This window comes from Squalius cephalus (assembly GCF_949319135.1).
Source record: "Squalius cephalus genome assembly, chromosome: 12".
Taxonomy (NCBI): Eukaryota; Metazoa; Chordata; class Actinopteri; order Cypriniformes; family Leuciscidae; genus Squalius; species Squalius cephalus.
The window spans coordinates 11,828,321-11,844,934 of record NC_137133.1 but is presented as its reverse complement, the minus strand read 5'-3'; the positions used below and the strand labels follow the sequence as shown (position 1 = coordinate 11,844,934).

General features: G+C 36.4%; 1 protein-coding gene across 2 annotated transcripts in view; it reads right to left on the bottom strand.

Moving 5' to 3' along the window:
- Positions 1–850: 850 nt before the first annotated feature.
- Positions 851–16,614, bottom strand: part of snx17 (sorting nexin 17) — a 28,719-nt gene continuing 12,955 nt past the window's right edge. Inside the window, exons 5-15 of one of the 2 annotated variants that reach the window (XM_079888138.1) lie at positions 16,178–16,288; positions 13,777–13,867; positions 10,398–10,485; positions 7,133–7,202; positions 6,788–6,880; positions 6,400–6,603; positions 3,842–3,970; positions 3,614–3,691; positions 3,078–3,155; positions 2,939–2,980; positions 851–2,443 (exon numbers count right to left, since the gene is read on the bottom strand). In XM_079888138.1, coding sequence (XP_079744264.1) covers positions 2,324–2,443; positions 2,939–2,980; positions 3,078–3,155; positions 3,614–3,691; positions 3,842–3,970; positions 6,400–6,603; positions 6,788–6,880; positions 7,133–7,202; positions 10,398–10,485; positions 13,777–13,867; positions 16,178–16,288 — 1,104 coding nt within the window. In that variant the 3' untranslated portion in view covers positions 851–2,323. The remainder of the gene's footprint in view (positions 2,444–2,938; positions 2,981–3,077; positions 3,156–3,613; positions 3,692–3,841; positions 3,971–6,399; positions 6,604–6,787; positions 6,881–7,132; positions 7,203–10,397; positions 10,486–13,776; positions 13,868–16,177; positions 16,289–16,614) is intronic. The other variant, XM_079888139.1, reaches the window with a different exon arrangement.

Below are 16,614 nucleotides of genomic sequence, written 5' to 3'. Positions count from 1 at the left end.
TTAATTCACTTTTCATCTTTAGTCACAGAACTGAACTGAAGTTACTAGTAGCCAGCAGGATGTGATTAAGATGCCTAGACAGGCAGTGGGTATGTAATCCTCACACTTTCATAATGAGAGCTGTAATCTTCCCCGCGCTCTGCTGTGAACAGCACCGGTAAACACGCTAATGATGACAGAGCCCCGGGCAGCGAATGAGTTTGAAGTGCTAAAGCCTGTTTTGAGGCCAAAGCTTACATTGAAAGGAAATTTGACATTCAAATCATAAGTCAAAAAGCTAAATATCGTGCTAATGATTTATGCCAGGATCTTTTGCGGTAGGTTTCCTGTGGGAATTTACGCACTAGCTAATCATAGGAATCAATGCGTTTACTACAGGCAAGCCACATAGGCTACACGATAATCTCATATGCTGAAATACCTCAGAAAACGACTCGCATACACAGAGTAGCGTTGTTTGGCACCTAAGTTTATTGAAACCCAGAAGGCTCTAAATTCCATTCTAAAATGAAGTGATTTAAAAAATCATGCTCCTAAGCTTTATGAGAGATGTACAAGATTTAAGAGTACAGACAGTTTACTCTTTTCATCCTATATTATGATTATGCTGGTGAACATGCTGAACATGGCAAACACAAATTACAGTCATCAGTTAAAAAAAAATAGTCAGCCATACAGCACAAAGTATGAGAACATTTAAACAATCTTCGCATTAAACATTCTGCACATGGGGGAATCATCTGGGATGAAAGATATGAGCATTTCATTTAGTATGACTATCAATGCAGACAGTCAAAACCCCAGAATAAATGTGAAATACAGCCATTTCCCAAGCACCATGTGATCAATCCTCTGAGATGATTGCCACAATGTATTTAGTAAAATACAAAATGGATTTTATGTATATGTATATATAAATGAAAAATGAAAGTCTGGAATAATATTCTTCAAAATAAAGTGTACAAAGACAATCATTGAAATTTAAATGTGACATTTGTAAACACTTCTTTTTTGACAATTTTCTACAATTTTGTAAACACTGATAAATGTTAGTTTTTTTACACAGCCTGGATTATATTTGATCAACTGTTCTTTTTTGTAATATACTAAAGATAATACAGGTATTAGTAAATATTCAGAATACTTTTTTAATTGCATGTACATTTATAAAAGTGACATTACCATAATTTTACTTTTCTGTGCAAAATGCTTTAGTGAACTATAATTTTGGCATTTATGACAAACCTTTTTTTAATATATTGGTTTGAATAACAGAACACAGAAAAATCAATTGACAGACCTACAAACCTCTTGCAAATGTTCCAGGATGTTTTCCCACAGTCAATATCTCAATAAATACCCAAGCCATCTACCTTTCTTAATACTGTGCAAAAAAAAAAAAAAAAAAAAAAGACCATGGCATGGGTTCAGCTAGTGCAAGTGGGCCTGCTGAACACACCAAAACAAAGCGAGATTCAGGACACAACTGAGGCCAGAATGAGAGAACTTGTGTCCGGTGCTACATTTTATTTTCATTTTGAGAAGTTGAACTGTAAGGCGGTTGAATCAGCGTAAGGCAGAGAACAAACAGGCCACAATTTCATCTAGAATATGCAATGAATATGCAGTAGGCATCAGGTCGAGTTAGCTGCAAGATTACCTCTCCTGAGAAAAAAAAAAAAAAAAAAAACAGGAATCTGCAGAGATCTACCAAGCTACAGGTCATAGTGTTGCTACCACACAATAGGTTGAGCAACATTGACGCACTGCACGATACGAAGCAGACCACTTCTCTATTAAATAATAATCTTAATAGATTTTAAAAGGAACATATCAACACAATTTGCTGGTATGGATCTTGCTCTAGTAGGCAACTAAAGTCAGGAGCAAGAGAAAATGAGATGACAGTAATGTGTGCCTGCCAGATGACATATGAGAGGAAAAGCACAGTTTTGTGTCTCTAGTAAAGAAGTACGATTCACTGAAGCCGTCTGCAGAAGAAACTTCCATCACAGCCTAAATTAACATCTTTCCTGAATGCAGTAACCTCCCCCGAGGTGCCTATGTAACCTTTGAAATCTCCAATTATGCCTCAAATCTGAAATTATCCACTTTCTTTGACTTTAATTGAGCGAGCACTGAATCTGAGGCCTCTCATAAAACTAATGAGAGGCTTCATAGGCCATTTGTGAGACCCTTAATCTAATTCTTTCAGAAAGGGGTTACAATATTGCAGAACTGGGCATCTATTAAACTACACTCAACGCAGAAAAAACGCTAAATGAATCAGGCTCCTTCAGTCCAGTCTATGAAGACGACTTCATCACAGGTCATCGTCCCCTATTCCTTCAAAAGCGTAGTTTCCATGGAAATCATTGCCACTGATGTCACTGGCTGAGTTGGAAGAACTAAGTCCTCTCAGGGAGACAGAAGACAGCTTGGTCTGTGAAAAAAAAAAAAAAAAAAAAACACAGAACAGGAGATGTGTAAAAACCTGTTTTTGTTAGCTAAACCTATTACAGATATTTATTTTTTGTTCATTTAAATTACACTGAAATAAAACGAAATACAAATATTAGATGAAAAAAAATTGTTTAAGTAGTCTAAAATCTACCCAGACCTTAATATGTGGCTTCACCTGTGACTGGTCATAATGCTTTGGCAAATCAAAAGTTGTATTTGTTAACATTAATTAATTCACTGTGAAGTAACATGAACAAACAATGAACAGCTGTATTTTTATTAACTAACATTAATGCCTTTATTAACGTAAACTAAGATTAATAAATACTATACAAATTGCTCATAGTTAGTTCATGTTAGTTAATACATTAATGTTAACAAATGAAACCTTATTGTAAAGTTTTACTGGTATGAAACAGTTTAGAAGATATTTACATTGAAAATTGATTATAAGGAAATAAAAAAGACAACTCACAGAGAGTTTGACTACTTGTTCACGGCTGGGATCAGGGGAATCCTGAAAAACATTCATGCAAAATCGCATATTAACAAATGGTACATCTTCCATATCAAAAGTAGAGATGTTCTGCATTAGCAAAAACCTCCATGCCCACCAGTAACGGAGGAGACTTCACAGCTTGCTGACTGTCAGACCGCTGGAACGTGCCGTTCAGTCGCTTCTTCTGCATCTGCTGGAAACACATCACAATCACAAACTTAGAGAAAAAGAGAGAGAATGCTCTTCAAATAAACATGACCGCATTTATTTTCATAAAACACATTCCTGGTCTTATTGTGCAGAATTCATCGAAACACATTATTCCAGAATAAATAAAAAAAATCATAGTATTTCATTAAAGTGAAAACAACAACAACAACAAAAAAAAGAGTTGTTTTTGCACTGAAACAACTTTCAAGGGCTTTTTTCAGTTGTTGCAGCTATTTGCTTTTGACATTCCCATTCATTTAATTGAAAATCCAGTTTCAAATATACCACACATTAAGCCTATTATCCTGAAAGGGTTTATCATTGTCCAAATTCATTATGACAAACTCAAATAAAACAAACACAGTCACATCAACCTACTGAAAGATATTCCCAAAGATATTTGACAGGTCTTTACTAGAAGACAAACATAGATCCAGTGACCTTTTTAATGCTTCCGCCAGATTTCTTCACCATTAGCTCATCCACCATAGACTGCAGACAGATACTCATCATGATGGCCTGGGGCAAAAAAAACAAAAAGTCCCTTAGTCCAGCGGTCTAATCTCAGTAATCACCTGTGGCGTTTAAAATAATGATATATTTTTAGCATTTGATTTTTCATTTATTTAGACATTATAGTATTACATTTCAACACATTCTGCGACTGACCTGTGGACTTGTGATGGTGACCCACTGCAGACGGTCTTTACTCATCAAGTACTCGAAGGCCAGCTCTAGTTTCACATCACATTTGCTGGAGCTGCTTGGGTTTGCGGTACCGTTCGCCACAGGCACCTGCTGTAGAGTCAAGCCGGGTCATCACAAATACGATCATCGTAATTATTGTTGTGTCGAGGCAATTACAGCGGCCATTTCTAAACTCCTCTACATTGCAATTACCTTCAAAGCTCAATTAGTCATCATTAGCTCTTCTCTAAATGTCATCGTCCTCATAATTACATTGTATCACGAGCACAAAACACAAAAGTGTCTCATTAGAATTGTCTCAGATGACACAAAACAAACAACTTCTTTACACAGACATGGGAAACTCTCTCAGTCCCATTAGAAAGACATGGCTGTGCAGTCCCAGCATCCTCGGCGTCAGAGGGCGGCCATTCTGAGCTCATTAGTAACACAACTCTGCTATTCTAAGGCAAATATCAAGCCAAGACCACTGAAGAAGAGTGGAGCACAGTCAACTTCCTCTCGCTAATGAAACACCAGAACGTGCATTCATCCATTTTAGAATGAAGATTTAGATCATGTTTATTTTGTTTCCTATTTCTTGCATACTAATATGGCTGCAGAAAACCATAAAGGCATAAATTTAGTGTAAATGCAGGGCAGGAGTCCCATGAAATAAATACGAATGGATAGATGGATGAGTGTCTGGTAGATGACAGAGCACAGTCTCTTTTCCTTCTGTAAGTGGCTTTTTGGTTGTTTTAACTTCCCATTTTCAGAAATAGACCAACCAGACATGCCTGAAGGGACAGTCATAGAAAGAATTTGGAGAAGAGTTGTCTGGAGATGCAAAAGGAATGTTCCTACATCTTAACTGTAAAAAGTAGTACAGATCGTTCAGGAAAATAAAGGCAAAAATGTAACCTTATTTTTCCAAATGATCTGTACTACTTAGATCATTTTTCTAGTTTTCTAGTTTTAGATAAATAAAATGAAATACTACTTGCCTATTTAATTTAAAACAGTGTCTAATTAGTTCTAAAAATGCAGTTCTTCCTTAAAAAACATGACATTATTTGACTTCACAAGGTCAAGAACCTCTCTTAACTACTCATATACTTTAGGAAAGGACTCTGGTACTTTGGAACTGCTAAATTACAAGCATTTCTGCAAATTCAGCCTCTGAAAGACATTTGAAATGTCTAATGTTGACAACAACATACTATTTACATCATACAACATACTACAACATCACATTGTCGATTGGTGTCCACTATGACACACTATAGAAGATAAAACAATCGATTCTTGCGTCCCGATGGGCATTGTCATTTCCACGACACCCTACGTCAAACGGATTGTGCCAAAATCGGCCTGATATCGTGTAATCCGGCATAAATGTGCGGTTATATTTACTCTACAAAATCCAATCATTTGAACTGGAATCTGCATGAAGGCGAAAAAGTTCTCCACACATATTTTGCTTGTGTTCAATTTGGACAAGCCAATGCGCTGTAGGCTTGTTGCGATAGTCGGTGTTACCGGTGATACACGGTGTTTAACCCACCTACCGGTCATAGCACTTGACCACCGGCACCGTCCCCATCGTGTTGAAGTTTTAGCCTATAGTAATAAAGCACTTAATTCAGTTAGTGATTACGTGCCTTCGTAATTTAGCGTAAGCGGAACGAGCGCTGCAGTAAAGCAGCAGGTGTCCGATTTCATTTATCATTTGAGGAGAGTGAGGCGAGCTAACTGGCAAAGGATGGCGGAAGATCTGGTTTCAAAGAGAAATGCAAACGTGAGTTTAATTTTTATATTCGTTTTTTTTTTTTGCACTTAAGTGTCCAGTGATTATTCGGGTAGGCTACCTTATTTAACGAAGTTTTTGATGTTCGTTCGTTTCATATTCGATGGTTGTGCGGTGTTTTTTGTTTTTTTTTTGCTGAAAAAGGCAGGCACTTTATTTAACGAATAGTGATTTTTTTATATATAATTTCTTGTTTGATACTTGCACGATGTGTGCAGTGGTTCGTTTTGTTAATAAATGCACTTTAAAGGTGTTTCGTAAGTGCTTTTGTTTAGTTTTTACATGGTGTGTTAAGTTATTATTCATTTTGCAATAAAGATGTGTGTAATACAAGCGAGTGTCTTATTGTTTTGTGTATTTTTATTAAGAATAAAATAAATTAACCCATGATTAATTCAAACAAATGCTACTGAAAGGCCGCTAATTAAAGTGAAAGTAAATTGAGACGTGTGCACGTCCGCATTTTCGGCCACCCGAAATCCCCGACACGCAACCCCAGTGACACCGGGATTACCGGTTTTTTTACACGTCGATTAACCGGTGGAAAAAATCCGTCACCGCAACATCCCTAATGCGCTGGATTGACCAACAAAAAAGCTGCTTGGTTTGAAAGTGGCTTATGTGTGAGCTGTGCTTCATACATTGCTACACAATGGACAATGGACAAGTTTGCCAATGCGACTACATCTTAAGACTTTGTATTGTAAAAGCCCTTATCTATCAAACTTACAGATGAAGTGACCCGCCAGCATCTCATCCGCGTGACTTTGAAGCTTCCCTCTTTCATCTGTTCGCTGGGCAGTTTGACGTGAAAGTTGAGTTCATTGTTGCCGGCACCGACTATAACATGACAGCCCTTCTCTGGAAAATCTGTGATGCAGGGATCAAACTTGATATAGCCGTAGTACTTTAGTGTCTGAGCCAATCTGATGAACTGTGGGAGAAAACAGTTAGACACACAGATGGTAAATTAACAAACACAAATGATTAGATTAACAAAGCTTCACCATTATACAGTCAGGTCTGAGAATGGACTTCAGCTTTTATAGAAGCAGTCCATTTCTTGCTCATAGACACTAGGGAGATCAAATAACGTGTGTGGTGGAGCTCAGCCGTACCTCCTTCTTTGAGCCCTTTTCCTGTAGGGATTTCAGCTGTCTGTGCTGCTCTTTGTTCACAAGGATCCATCCCCGCTCTATGTCAGACACCGTCTGAGAGGAAGAAGAGGGGGAAAAAGCGGTTTCTCACACTCTGACTAACTTTTCGATTTTCGATAACGAAAGCAACAACACTGGCAGAGACTATAATTAAGCCTTTTATGTATCCCACAAAGTGTAAATAACTAAAAAGAAAGGACCAATTTAGAACACAAGCAATGTTATTTTCCAGAACCATTATGCACATTGACAACTTTTTGTGCGATGGACAACACACGAGTGCCTTTTAAAATATGTGACTGTTACCTGAGCATATAACAAGTTGAGTCCCACACGGTCGTCCATGACATCACTGTCGTACGCTGTGTCCCAGTAGCTAAGAACAGGACAGGAGACAATAATGATTTGTAAGTTATTTCAGGGACATACTATAAATTACCTTTTGATCACATCCGTTGTCTGATGTATCATCTAAAACCATTAAGCACTAAAATCACGTGCACTGCATTTTACTGCATAACCACACCCTTTATGTACACATGCCTGAGGATCTGACAAGAAGAAAGCTTACCAATTGTCTACAAAACATTCAATTAAATATTTCATTAAGTTAAACAGACAAAAGAAGAGTTCTGTCCTGTAACAAAGCATCTGCCTAAATCTATATGGAAATAGTATCTTATATGCTATTGAACAAATGCTGCTGCAGTGTATTTCTCCATTTGCCTAGAAGCAAATGATAATCTGGCAAACAAGCAGTCTTCAGCTCAGTGGCCATCCTGAACGTCCATATGTCAAAAACTATTTTCATCACGCTGTGGGCAGAAATACGTTTTTAGCAGAGTTTGTAAGAGAACAGAGATACAATCTTGCATAACAGTAGATATTGTTCCCATAGCAGCCAAGACTGGATATCCGTTAAATCGCATTTTAAAGCGTTTAGCAGTTGATGATTGAACATTTCTTAACCCTAGAATGCATAAAGGGACATGCTGTGATTTTTTGGAATATTTTATCAATGAGAGCATTTATATATATTCTCTCTAAAAAAAAGAAAAAAACAAAAAAAAACATGTTTCTGACCCTCATCAATGTCATTTTCATATTTCTTGGTCATGAATGTGACCGATCAGATTCTTGGTCAAGAATGCATAAAGGGGGTCAAACCGACCCGTATTCATTTCCTATGGAATTTGGACTCACGGTTTTTTTGGATACATTTCAAGTCAATAATAATATTTATTTTCTTGAAATTTTATGGATAAAAAAAAAAAAAAAAAGTACCCGGATAACCTTCTAGTTCTGCCAAGATTATGAGTTTCACATTCAATGGACACTATATCCATGGAAAATTGGAGAGGAGTTGCAAATGGCAGGGAAATGACAACACTCACTCAATAGCTCACATGGCAGCGGATGTAGTATATTCAGACTGCATTCATTCTACACACATTCATGCTTGATAATACTTTATTCATACTATACACATGCATCATTTTTTTAACAGTCATGAAGTTCTCAAATGTAGAACCTACTCAGACAGTATGCAAATTTAGACGCAGTAGAGAAAAGCTACAAGAAACAAAGGAAAGGTGCAAACGTTATGCTTAGAAAGGTGCAAATCTTATGTGAAATGTTCTGTCTCTGTCTGAAAAGATAATTTTCACATGATCTTTGAGAAATGTGGGGAGTGAAGGTTCAGACTTGAATATACTCTATAGTAGATCTAAATAAGAAAATAAAGAAAAAGTACAACTGCATCTACTTTACATCTTTATAATGTATATTTTCAAGGAAACTGGAAAAATAAACATGTTTGATATATTATTTATGTATCATCAATTAATTATATTATTTCATTTAAAGTACATTAATTCCAGTATGGGTCACTTTGACCCCCTTTATGCATTCGTGCAGGACTTTTGGTTCATGCATTCTAGGGTTAAACTATACATGACAGACAGCAAGCAGAAAAGAAGGCATGGGAACTTTTCAAAAATGTACTCCTATGTCTCCTATCCTCACAAAGGCTACATTTATTTACTCTATTTAAAATATATTTTAAGTTTAAGTTTATAGTTTTACACGCCTCTCCAGTCACTGTTAGCAGCCAATCAGAGCAGCCAGATCTATATCCCATTCCTGATGTTGTGAACAGGTGGGGTCTGGCTGAAGGCTGTCTGTAAGCTCCTGTAAAGTAGGTCAAGAGGCCTGTGGTTCTCCTGAGGGGACTGAAAAGAAATGCACCTTTTTCAACCATACATGATGAAGAGGTGTGAGATCATGTTTGAATCCAAACCATTTTAGCAAAATAATCCCTGCTAAGCTGTGCTAATATGCTAAAATGGGACATTTATGTTCACATAACACCTTCACACCTGCTTCCCACTGCACATGGTGAAACACATGGTGTTTTCTATGCGCATGCTAGTGGTTTTACATAAATAATCTCCCTTGATTCTCTCAAATTATGGCATTACATAAACCGTGCACTCCAAAGGGCATTTGATGAATATACTGCTGTTCATAAACCACTAGCAACATCAAAATTTATAAGCTGTGAGCAGATTGGCACTTTCCTGTGAATAAATAATGAAGTTTGAATTGCTTTAAACTACTTCAGAGATTGTGTGAAGCGCAGTAGTTCAGAGTTATTATAAAAGACATTTGAGTTACAAAAGAGATGTCTAAATCAAGCTGTCCTCAAGTCCAAAAAGTCTAAAGTGGGAAATACGAAAACGACTGCTGCACAGAACCACACGAGCAGTTGGCTGTGGTAACTATAATACCCAGCTTTACAACAGGAAGGCAAAAAAGTGCCTCTCTAGGATATAAAACATGGTGAAGATGGAGCCCTTGTGGGGTACCTCTTCCTAAAGCAAATATTCATGTGTTGAATAGCCCTTTGAGAGGACTTAAAGTTGTACTTTAGGAAGCGTGCATGACGTTCTGTCATCATTTACTCAACCTCATGTTATACCAAACCTGTATGACTTTATTCTGTAGAACATAAAAGGTGATTTATTTTTTTATAAATATCTTGGACATTATTATTATTATCCATTTAATAAAACCGAATAAGTAGTAGTTAGTGGTCAAGCTCAAAAATGACAAAAAACACACCATAAAAGTATCTAGAACATGGTCCATGTGACTTCTGGGATATTACAACATATCTGATAACTTTGTGTGAGGAAAATAAAATTTAAGTCATTATTAATTGAAATAAATCAGATGATTCAGTTCATCAAACTGATCCGAATGGTTGGTTCTTCAAAGTACGGCTATCATATGGCTTCCGTAGACTTGAAATGACATGTTTATGGTGCTTTTACATCCTTTTTGAAGCGTAAAACACTCACATGTTCTTCAAAATAACATAGTTACAAAGTCATACAGGTTTAGGGTGAGTAAATAATTTGTGGGTGAACTATCCCTTTAAACGGGCTGTTTTTGTTATAGAAGTATTTTAAGAACACCAAATCACTTCATCCCTGAGCAACATAAATATTCTTGTTATACATACTCTGGACATAATGCTCAAAAATCTCTTCCAAAATGAGTTTTGTACCTTTTACGGAGGACAATACGGTAGTCGGGACTATGCAGGCTGGTGATGGACACGTAGGGCAGCTCAAATTCTTGCAGTTTTCTCACGTCTGGGACACCGTGGGAGGTCGGAGAGGTTTGGATGGAGGGAATGAGAGACCAGATGAAATGTTTGAGTGCCTTCAGACTCAAGGACATTTGGAGAGTAATAACAATGACAACAAACAAAGTGAGATGGGGGAGAATCCATCTGGCTAAAGCCGTAGAGGGCACAATAACATGTTTATCACTTTGTGCAAGAGAGGAGGAACAGAGGGAGGGAGGGAGGGAGGGAATAAATACTGCAGCTGTTAGAAAAAGACGTTTTCTCTAGAGTTGGGAAAGAGAGAGAAATGGAAGCCAGGGATTGAACTGAAATGGGAACTGAGCTTTTAGAAACATTAAAAACAGGAGTGTGAAAAGAAGAAGAGACGACAGTTAGATCTATAGCATAGTGCATGCCATCACAACAGTTCATTCTACTCTTTGGCTTACCCTTTCAGTGGTCTGACATTAGACAGCATGTTAAGACAAGAACGGTATTATGTGATGGGAATATCTTAATAAATACATATGCACTACATCACCACGCTTCTAATTGCTTTGTATGATTATTGCATATAGTGTCACTGCAAAGATCTCAAATGTTGTAAAAGAAATATTTTAATAACATTATTATCGTTATAAACTGTCATTATAATATTACTATTATTACTACTACAGTATTTATTTATAATTATATTCAGGATTATTTCCAGTATTTATAATAATAATAATAATAATTGTTTTTCTGTTTTTAGCACAGACATTCTTTGGCACTTATTTCTTTTTTCTTGGCTCCACCATCAGTCAATAGAAAATCAGGTTCTGTTTGCAGGCCTTTATTTTTCTCAATGCATATTTCTGCCAAGAATGGGCAGGATGCCAAAAATAATCTTTGGGAAGGATTCTTATGGGGACTGTTTTCCATCCTATCTGGCAGAATTAAGATAATTTCAGGTGAGGATCTGGCAACCGAGTGGGAGGCACATAACATGTCATTCCTCAGGGATGCGTGAGGATTCTCTGCTAAAAGTAGTTCAACAATGACAGCTCATATAAAAACGTAGACATGGAAAGTTCCACAAACAAAACGACAATGTTACATGCAGACAAGGAGAGCGGCTGCCAGACATCTGCATTAAATCAGAGAAGAGATGCCCGAACTGGACCGAGTCTGTGAAGTCTAAAGAAAAATAACAATTCCATTTCCAATAACTCTACTGCCCTCCAAGGGATTCATTCTTTGAACAATTTTCAGTTCTGTAACACTATGACGGCAGAATTGGAAAGGGAACAATCGAGGAAAAAATAGCCTGTTCTTTACAAATTAATTTGCCCTGCGCACTGAACTGATACGTATTGCACAAGAAATGAAAGATTCTGGACTCGGGAAATTCATTTATTTTGTCTCTGGGGGGTGTTCATAGAAAAATGATAGATACACTCTTGGTCATTCGAAAAGGCGCTTAAAGCCAGAATATTATAAAATATTCTGAGCAAACACAATTCCTCGCAGTGAGTGTATAATTGGTTTAATTTCAGATGGAGCAAGTAATATTTCTCTGCACAGGGCATTTCAGGCCATACACAATCAATCAATACAGTGACAACCAATTTGAATACTGCTGCTGTTGCATTTACTGCTGCCAATAAAGTCTCAACAAACATTGTTTATAACAAACTAACGAGGAAAATTCTATTGAAGCAATGTTTCATGTTGTCTTTCAACCTCTAGGCAACTATATACAGTATTTTTCCCCTCTCAGAGTATGTAATGTGTTGTTTTACCACATAGCTGATAAAGGCATCATGTTTGAATGCTTACAAAGAAAATAATGATTACTGGTTAGCATGTAACATTTCTTTAAATATTTCTTTACATTAGCTTTTCTGTGCAAGACTCATCATCACATTGCTAGGGTGTTACTATGCAGTTTCTTAGTCCTTCAGAGTGATTTCAGTACGTTGCTATGCAGTTGCTGAGGTGTTCTGGGTAGTTGCTTATTGGCCCCTATGGGACTTTGTTTGTCTGTTTGATTGTGGGCAAGGTGAAAATCAACGTCTTATTGCTTAGAACAGGGTTTCTCATTTGCGGGATCCTATGGGAACTTCAGGATAATTTTATTTTCACCAAGCTCATTTAGTTTTCACATTTGCATGATTTCCAACATTTTTGTGGACATACGTTTTCAGCATTTTTACCAGACTTGTAACAAGAAGCATATATAAACCTGTTGCAAATTAAACACAGACTTGTGTACGTTTGGGGTATGTTGTCAAAACGATGTTAAAAATGCTGTATTTTTGCATGCCAGGCCAGTCACTGAAAAGAAACACTACGCCTATAGATTAAACACGCAATATGCATGCGCATGACGTCACCGTTTTCACAAATAGACATGAAGACAATAGTGCTATACAGTACAACTGTATTATTACAATAGTATTTTTTTTTTAATTAGAGGTAACAACAACAACACTAATAATAATAATAATAATAATAATAATAATAATAATAATAATATTAATATAATATTTTATAGACCTGGTTTCACAGACAGGGCTTAGATTAAGCCAGGATTAGGCCTTAGTTCAATTAGGACATTTAAGTAGCTTTTATCAAAATGCCTTAGATAAAAACAGTACTGGTGTGCATCTTGAGACAAAACAGTGGCAATGACATATTTTAAGATATGTTAGTGCAAGTTGCTTTCATTTAAAACGGCTTAAACATGCATTTTAGTCTAGGACTATTTTAAGCCTTGTCTGTGAAACCGGGAGATGTAATATATAATAATTACTGAAAATGATTGGGTTCCTAAAACAACAATGTGATGTGTGTATATATAAAAAAAATAACTAAATTATATACATTTATATTATATATATTAGATATTATATATATTATATATAATGTGTTGTTACATTATTGGCATATTGATATTTGGAGCTAAAACAATACAAGACGGGTTACACATAAAAAAAAGTACAAGAAATAAAAATAACAATGTTTGCCTAACATGCATTACAGGCCTACAGCAGAGCTGCGTGTACCATGCCAACAACAGCTTGACCGAAGTTTCATCTACTTGACCTCAGTTTACTTTTGAAAAGAGTGGGCGGCCATCTCAACAGAACACAGACCCTCTTTTGAGCTGCAAGGACTGCATTTAGATCCAGTCCAGAGGAAGTATGTTGACTTTCAGATACCATTTAATAACAGCCAAAGCACTTTCCAGCTGAAGCCAGCAGGCCAAATCTTGTGACGGCAAATTTCTGTACAAAAGTTCTGAATTAAATAGGTCAAATAGTATACTCACACGTGCAGCCCCCATCCCCCCTCTCCTGAACCAGGAAGAGGCTGAAATATCCCACCAGCTCATCAGGAAGGTCAAGCTTTGAGGCCACAGCCTGATGAGGATATTAAAGCATCATTAATCTAGACAGCGCTTATTATTACCCACAAGAGAAGAGACTAAACCTATTCACAAGACATGCATATGTATTTATAGACAAAACAATTTTGATAAATGATGTGTGTATGTGAATTTAGAATAGACAAGTGAATGCCCTTGCTGTGTTACCAAAGTGTTTTGTTTTTTATAACTGTAGGATTCATATTCTATTTTATAATTCCGTATTAAATGATATGGCATTTTTTTAAACATAAAAGATTTTCTCGTGTCAAAACTTTCCGAAGTGTTTTCTTTTACAGGAGTGTTGTGCGCTCAAGTGTTAAACATTACACCCAAGGAGGTCCCATGATCAAGTTACTCTTCACTACATTTAGGCCGTGTTTTATGCACAACACTTGACTTTCTCACTTCCATCAGGTGCTAAAGTGCACTTTGGGCCATCACTGTGGTTGAATAGCACAGCGGAGAGCAGTGCGTGCTGCATATGGGTGCAGGGGGCATTTTAATGAGAGCTTGGATCTGCTATGGCTCTGTGTGGTGCACGTGGGAAAGCTATGATCCACAAAGAGCTTCTTAAAGCCGTTAAGGCTTAAGCTGTAATATGTGTTACACTGATTGGAGAGCAGGTCTAAGTGAAGAACCAGTGAAAAAACACAAGATGTTCTTTTACTGTACACACTAAGACTTGTATAGCACAATATTATTTATATTCAATTGCATTAAAAATGAACAACAAAGACTTTAGAAGAACTGTCAATTAATTTAAATTGTGATTAATTACTGGGTTTAGTCTGTGTTGATTACACTTACAGTGGACTATATGTGTATACATATGCTACCAAAAGGGTCAGCAAGATTTTTTTTCTTAATGTTTTGAAAGAAACATTTCTGTAGCTTAAACAGTACAGTATAGTGCTAGCAACGCTAAGGTCATGGATACAATTCCCAGGGAATGCTGAACTGATCAAAAAATGTGTACCTTGAATGTAATGAGTCACTTGCTTTGGATGTGTCTGCCAAATGTATTAAGGTAAAAGTCTCTTATGCTCACCAAGGCTGCATTTATTTGATTAAAATTACAGTAAAAAAATTGTAATGTGAAAAATTATTACAAATTAAAATAGCTGTTTTCAGAAATCTAATATGATGATTTGGTGCTCAAACATTTCTTGCTGAAATTTATTTGAAACAGAAATGTTCTGTAACAATACATAAATGTCTTTACTATCACTTTTGATTCATTTAATGCATAATGCTTAATAAAAGTATTAATTTCTTACCAACCCCATATTTTTGAACAGAGATGTGTATAAAGACAATGGACAGAGGCAGATTTTGGTGCTCTTTTCTGATCTCATTTGAAAAAATGTAAATCTGCAATAAGTGAATAATAAAACAACTTATGCCCCAAATTTAAAATGTTGTATTTGTAATCTTATTTAAATGTATCATTTACACATTGTTTGAAATAATTATTTATGTATTTTGAAATTATTTGAAATATTTTTATCATCACATTTTTCACACATATAAATTACATTTTTTCATTAAAAAGGTTGCAAATTTTTTACAAAGAAATACACAATAATAGTTGCCAGCTAATTAATTTAGATGAAAATATACAGGAAACTGAAGATTATTGAACATTGTTAGTTTGGTTTGTATCATAAGACTATAACTATTGTTGAGCGATAAACAAATTTAATTGTTCACTTTGAAAGTCCTAACAAATATAAATCCTTTACTTATTAAATCAGAAAAGAGTCTATGTTCTGTTTTTATATATGTGACCATATGAGTTTATTATTGTAACAAGACATGAATGAACATGAGTGTACAGGATATTTATGTTAAGCCGCATTTCCCCAGGAACTAGGGACTTTGGGGTGGTACTCGGTGTGTTTCAACCGCAGACACCAGGGTCTAAATTAAGTTTCAGGTATAAATTTCCCCCTTAGAAAGTCCCTGCTCGCGAGGTAGTACTTTTTCAAAGTTAAGGAACTTTCGGGGTGGGACTTGGGCACTGAACATGCTGATTGGTTGAGTTCACGTGACATTTTGATTGGTTAACTCCACGTAGCATTTTATTTCAACCACCATTTTTAAAAGTCTGTTGCAGTGCATGCAGTAAGAGGAGTCATTTGCTATAGGAATCAACAATTTTGTTTAAAAAATATGAGCGATCGACCGTCGACGAGGTTCAGGCTTTATTAAGCTTATATGCGAAGGACGAAATCCAGTGGGATGTGCTTTGAAAACAAAGCAGATGTGTGCTTTGGAAACAGTTACAAAACAACATTCTCACCTCCAGAACATCTTCGGTCTGGTCAGATGTGAGGATGTTGACTTTGACCTTCTGGCCATTGGACAGGTAGATTTCTAGCTGCACCTCCTCAGTGGGGATCTGCTGGGTCTCCTGTGGAAGAGTGAAACAGTGATGCTCTTTAAAATGTTTTTTACATTCTCAACTTACTTTATTGTGTAATGTTGCTGTTTGTGCATTAAAATGGTCTGCAAAGTTAAAAAGCACAAAGTCCACTCCAAAGGTAGTTATTCTCTATATTAGTAAGAACTGTTTCTGAACTCCCTGAGACACCTCGATTGCAGTCTTGTGAATGTGCGTCACAATATTCTCGCCCAAGGCATGCAAAAAAATCAAATAAAATGGGGACAAGGCCTGGTTGAGTTGCATTAGTAGTGTGTTGTCGCCCATGTCCAAGGGACGCTGTTTTTACCCCAGAC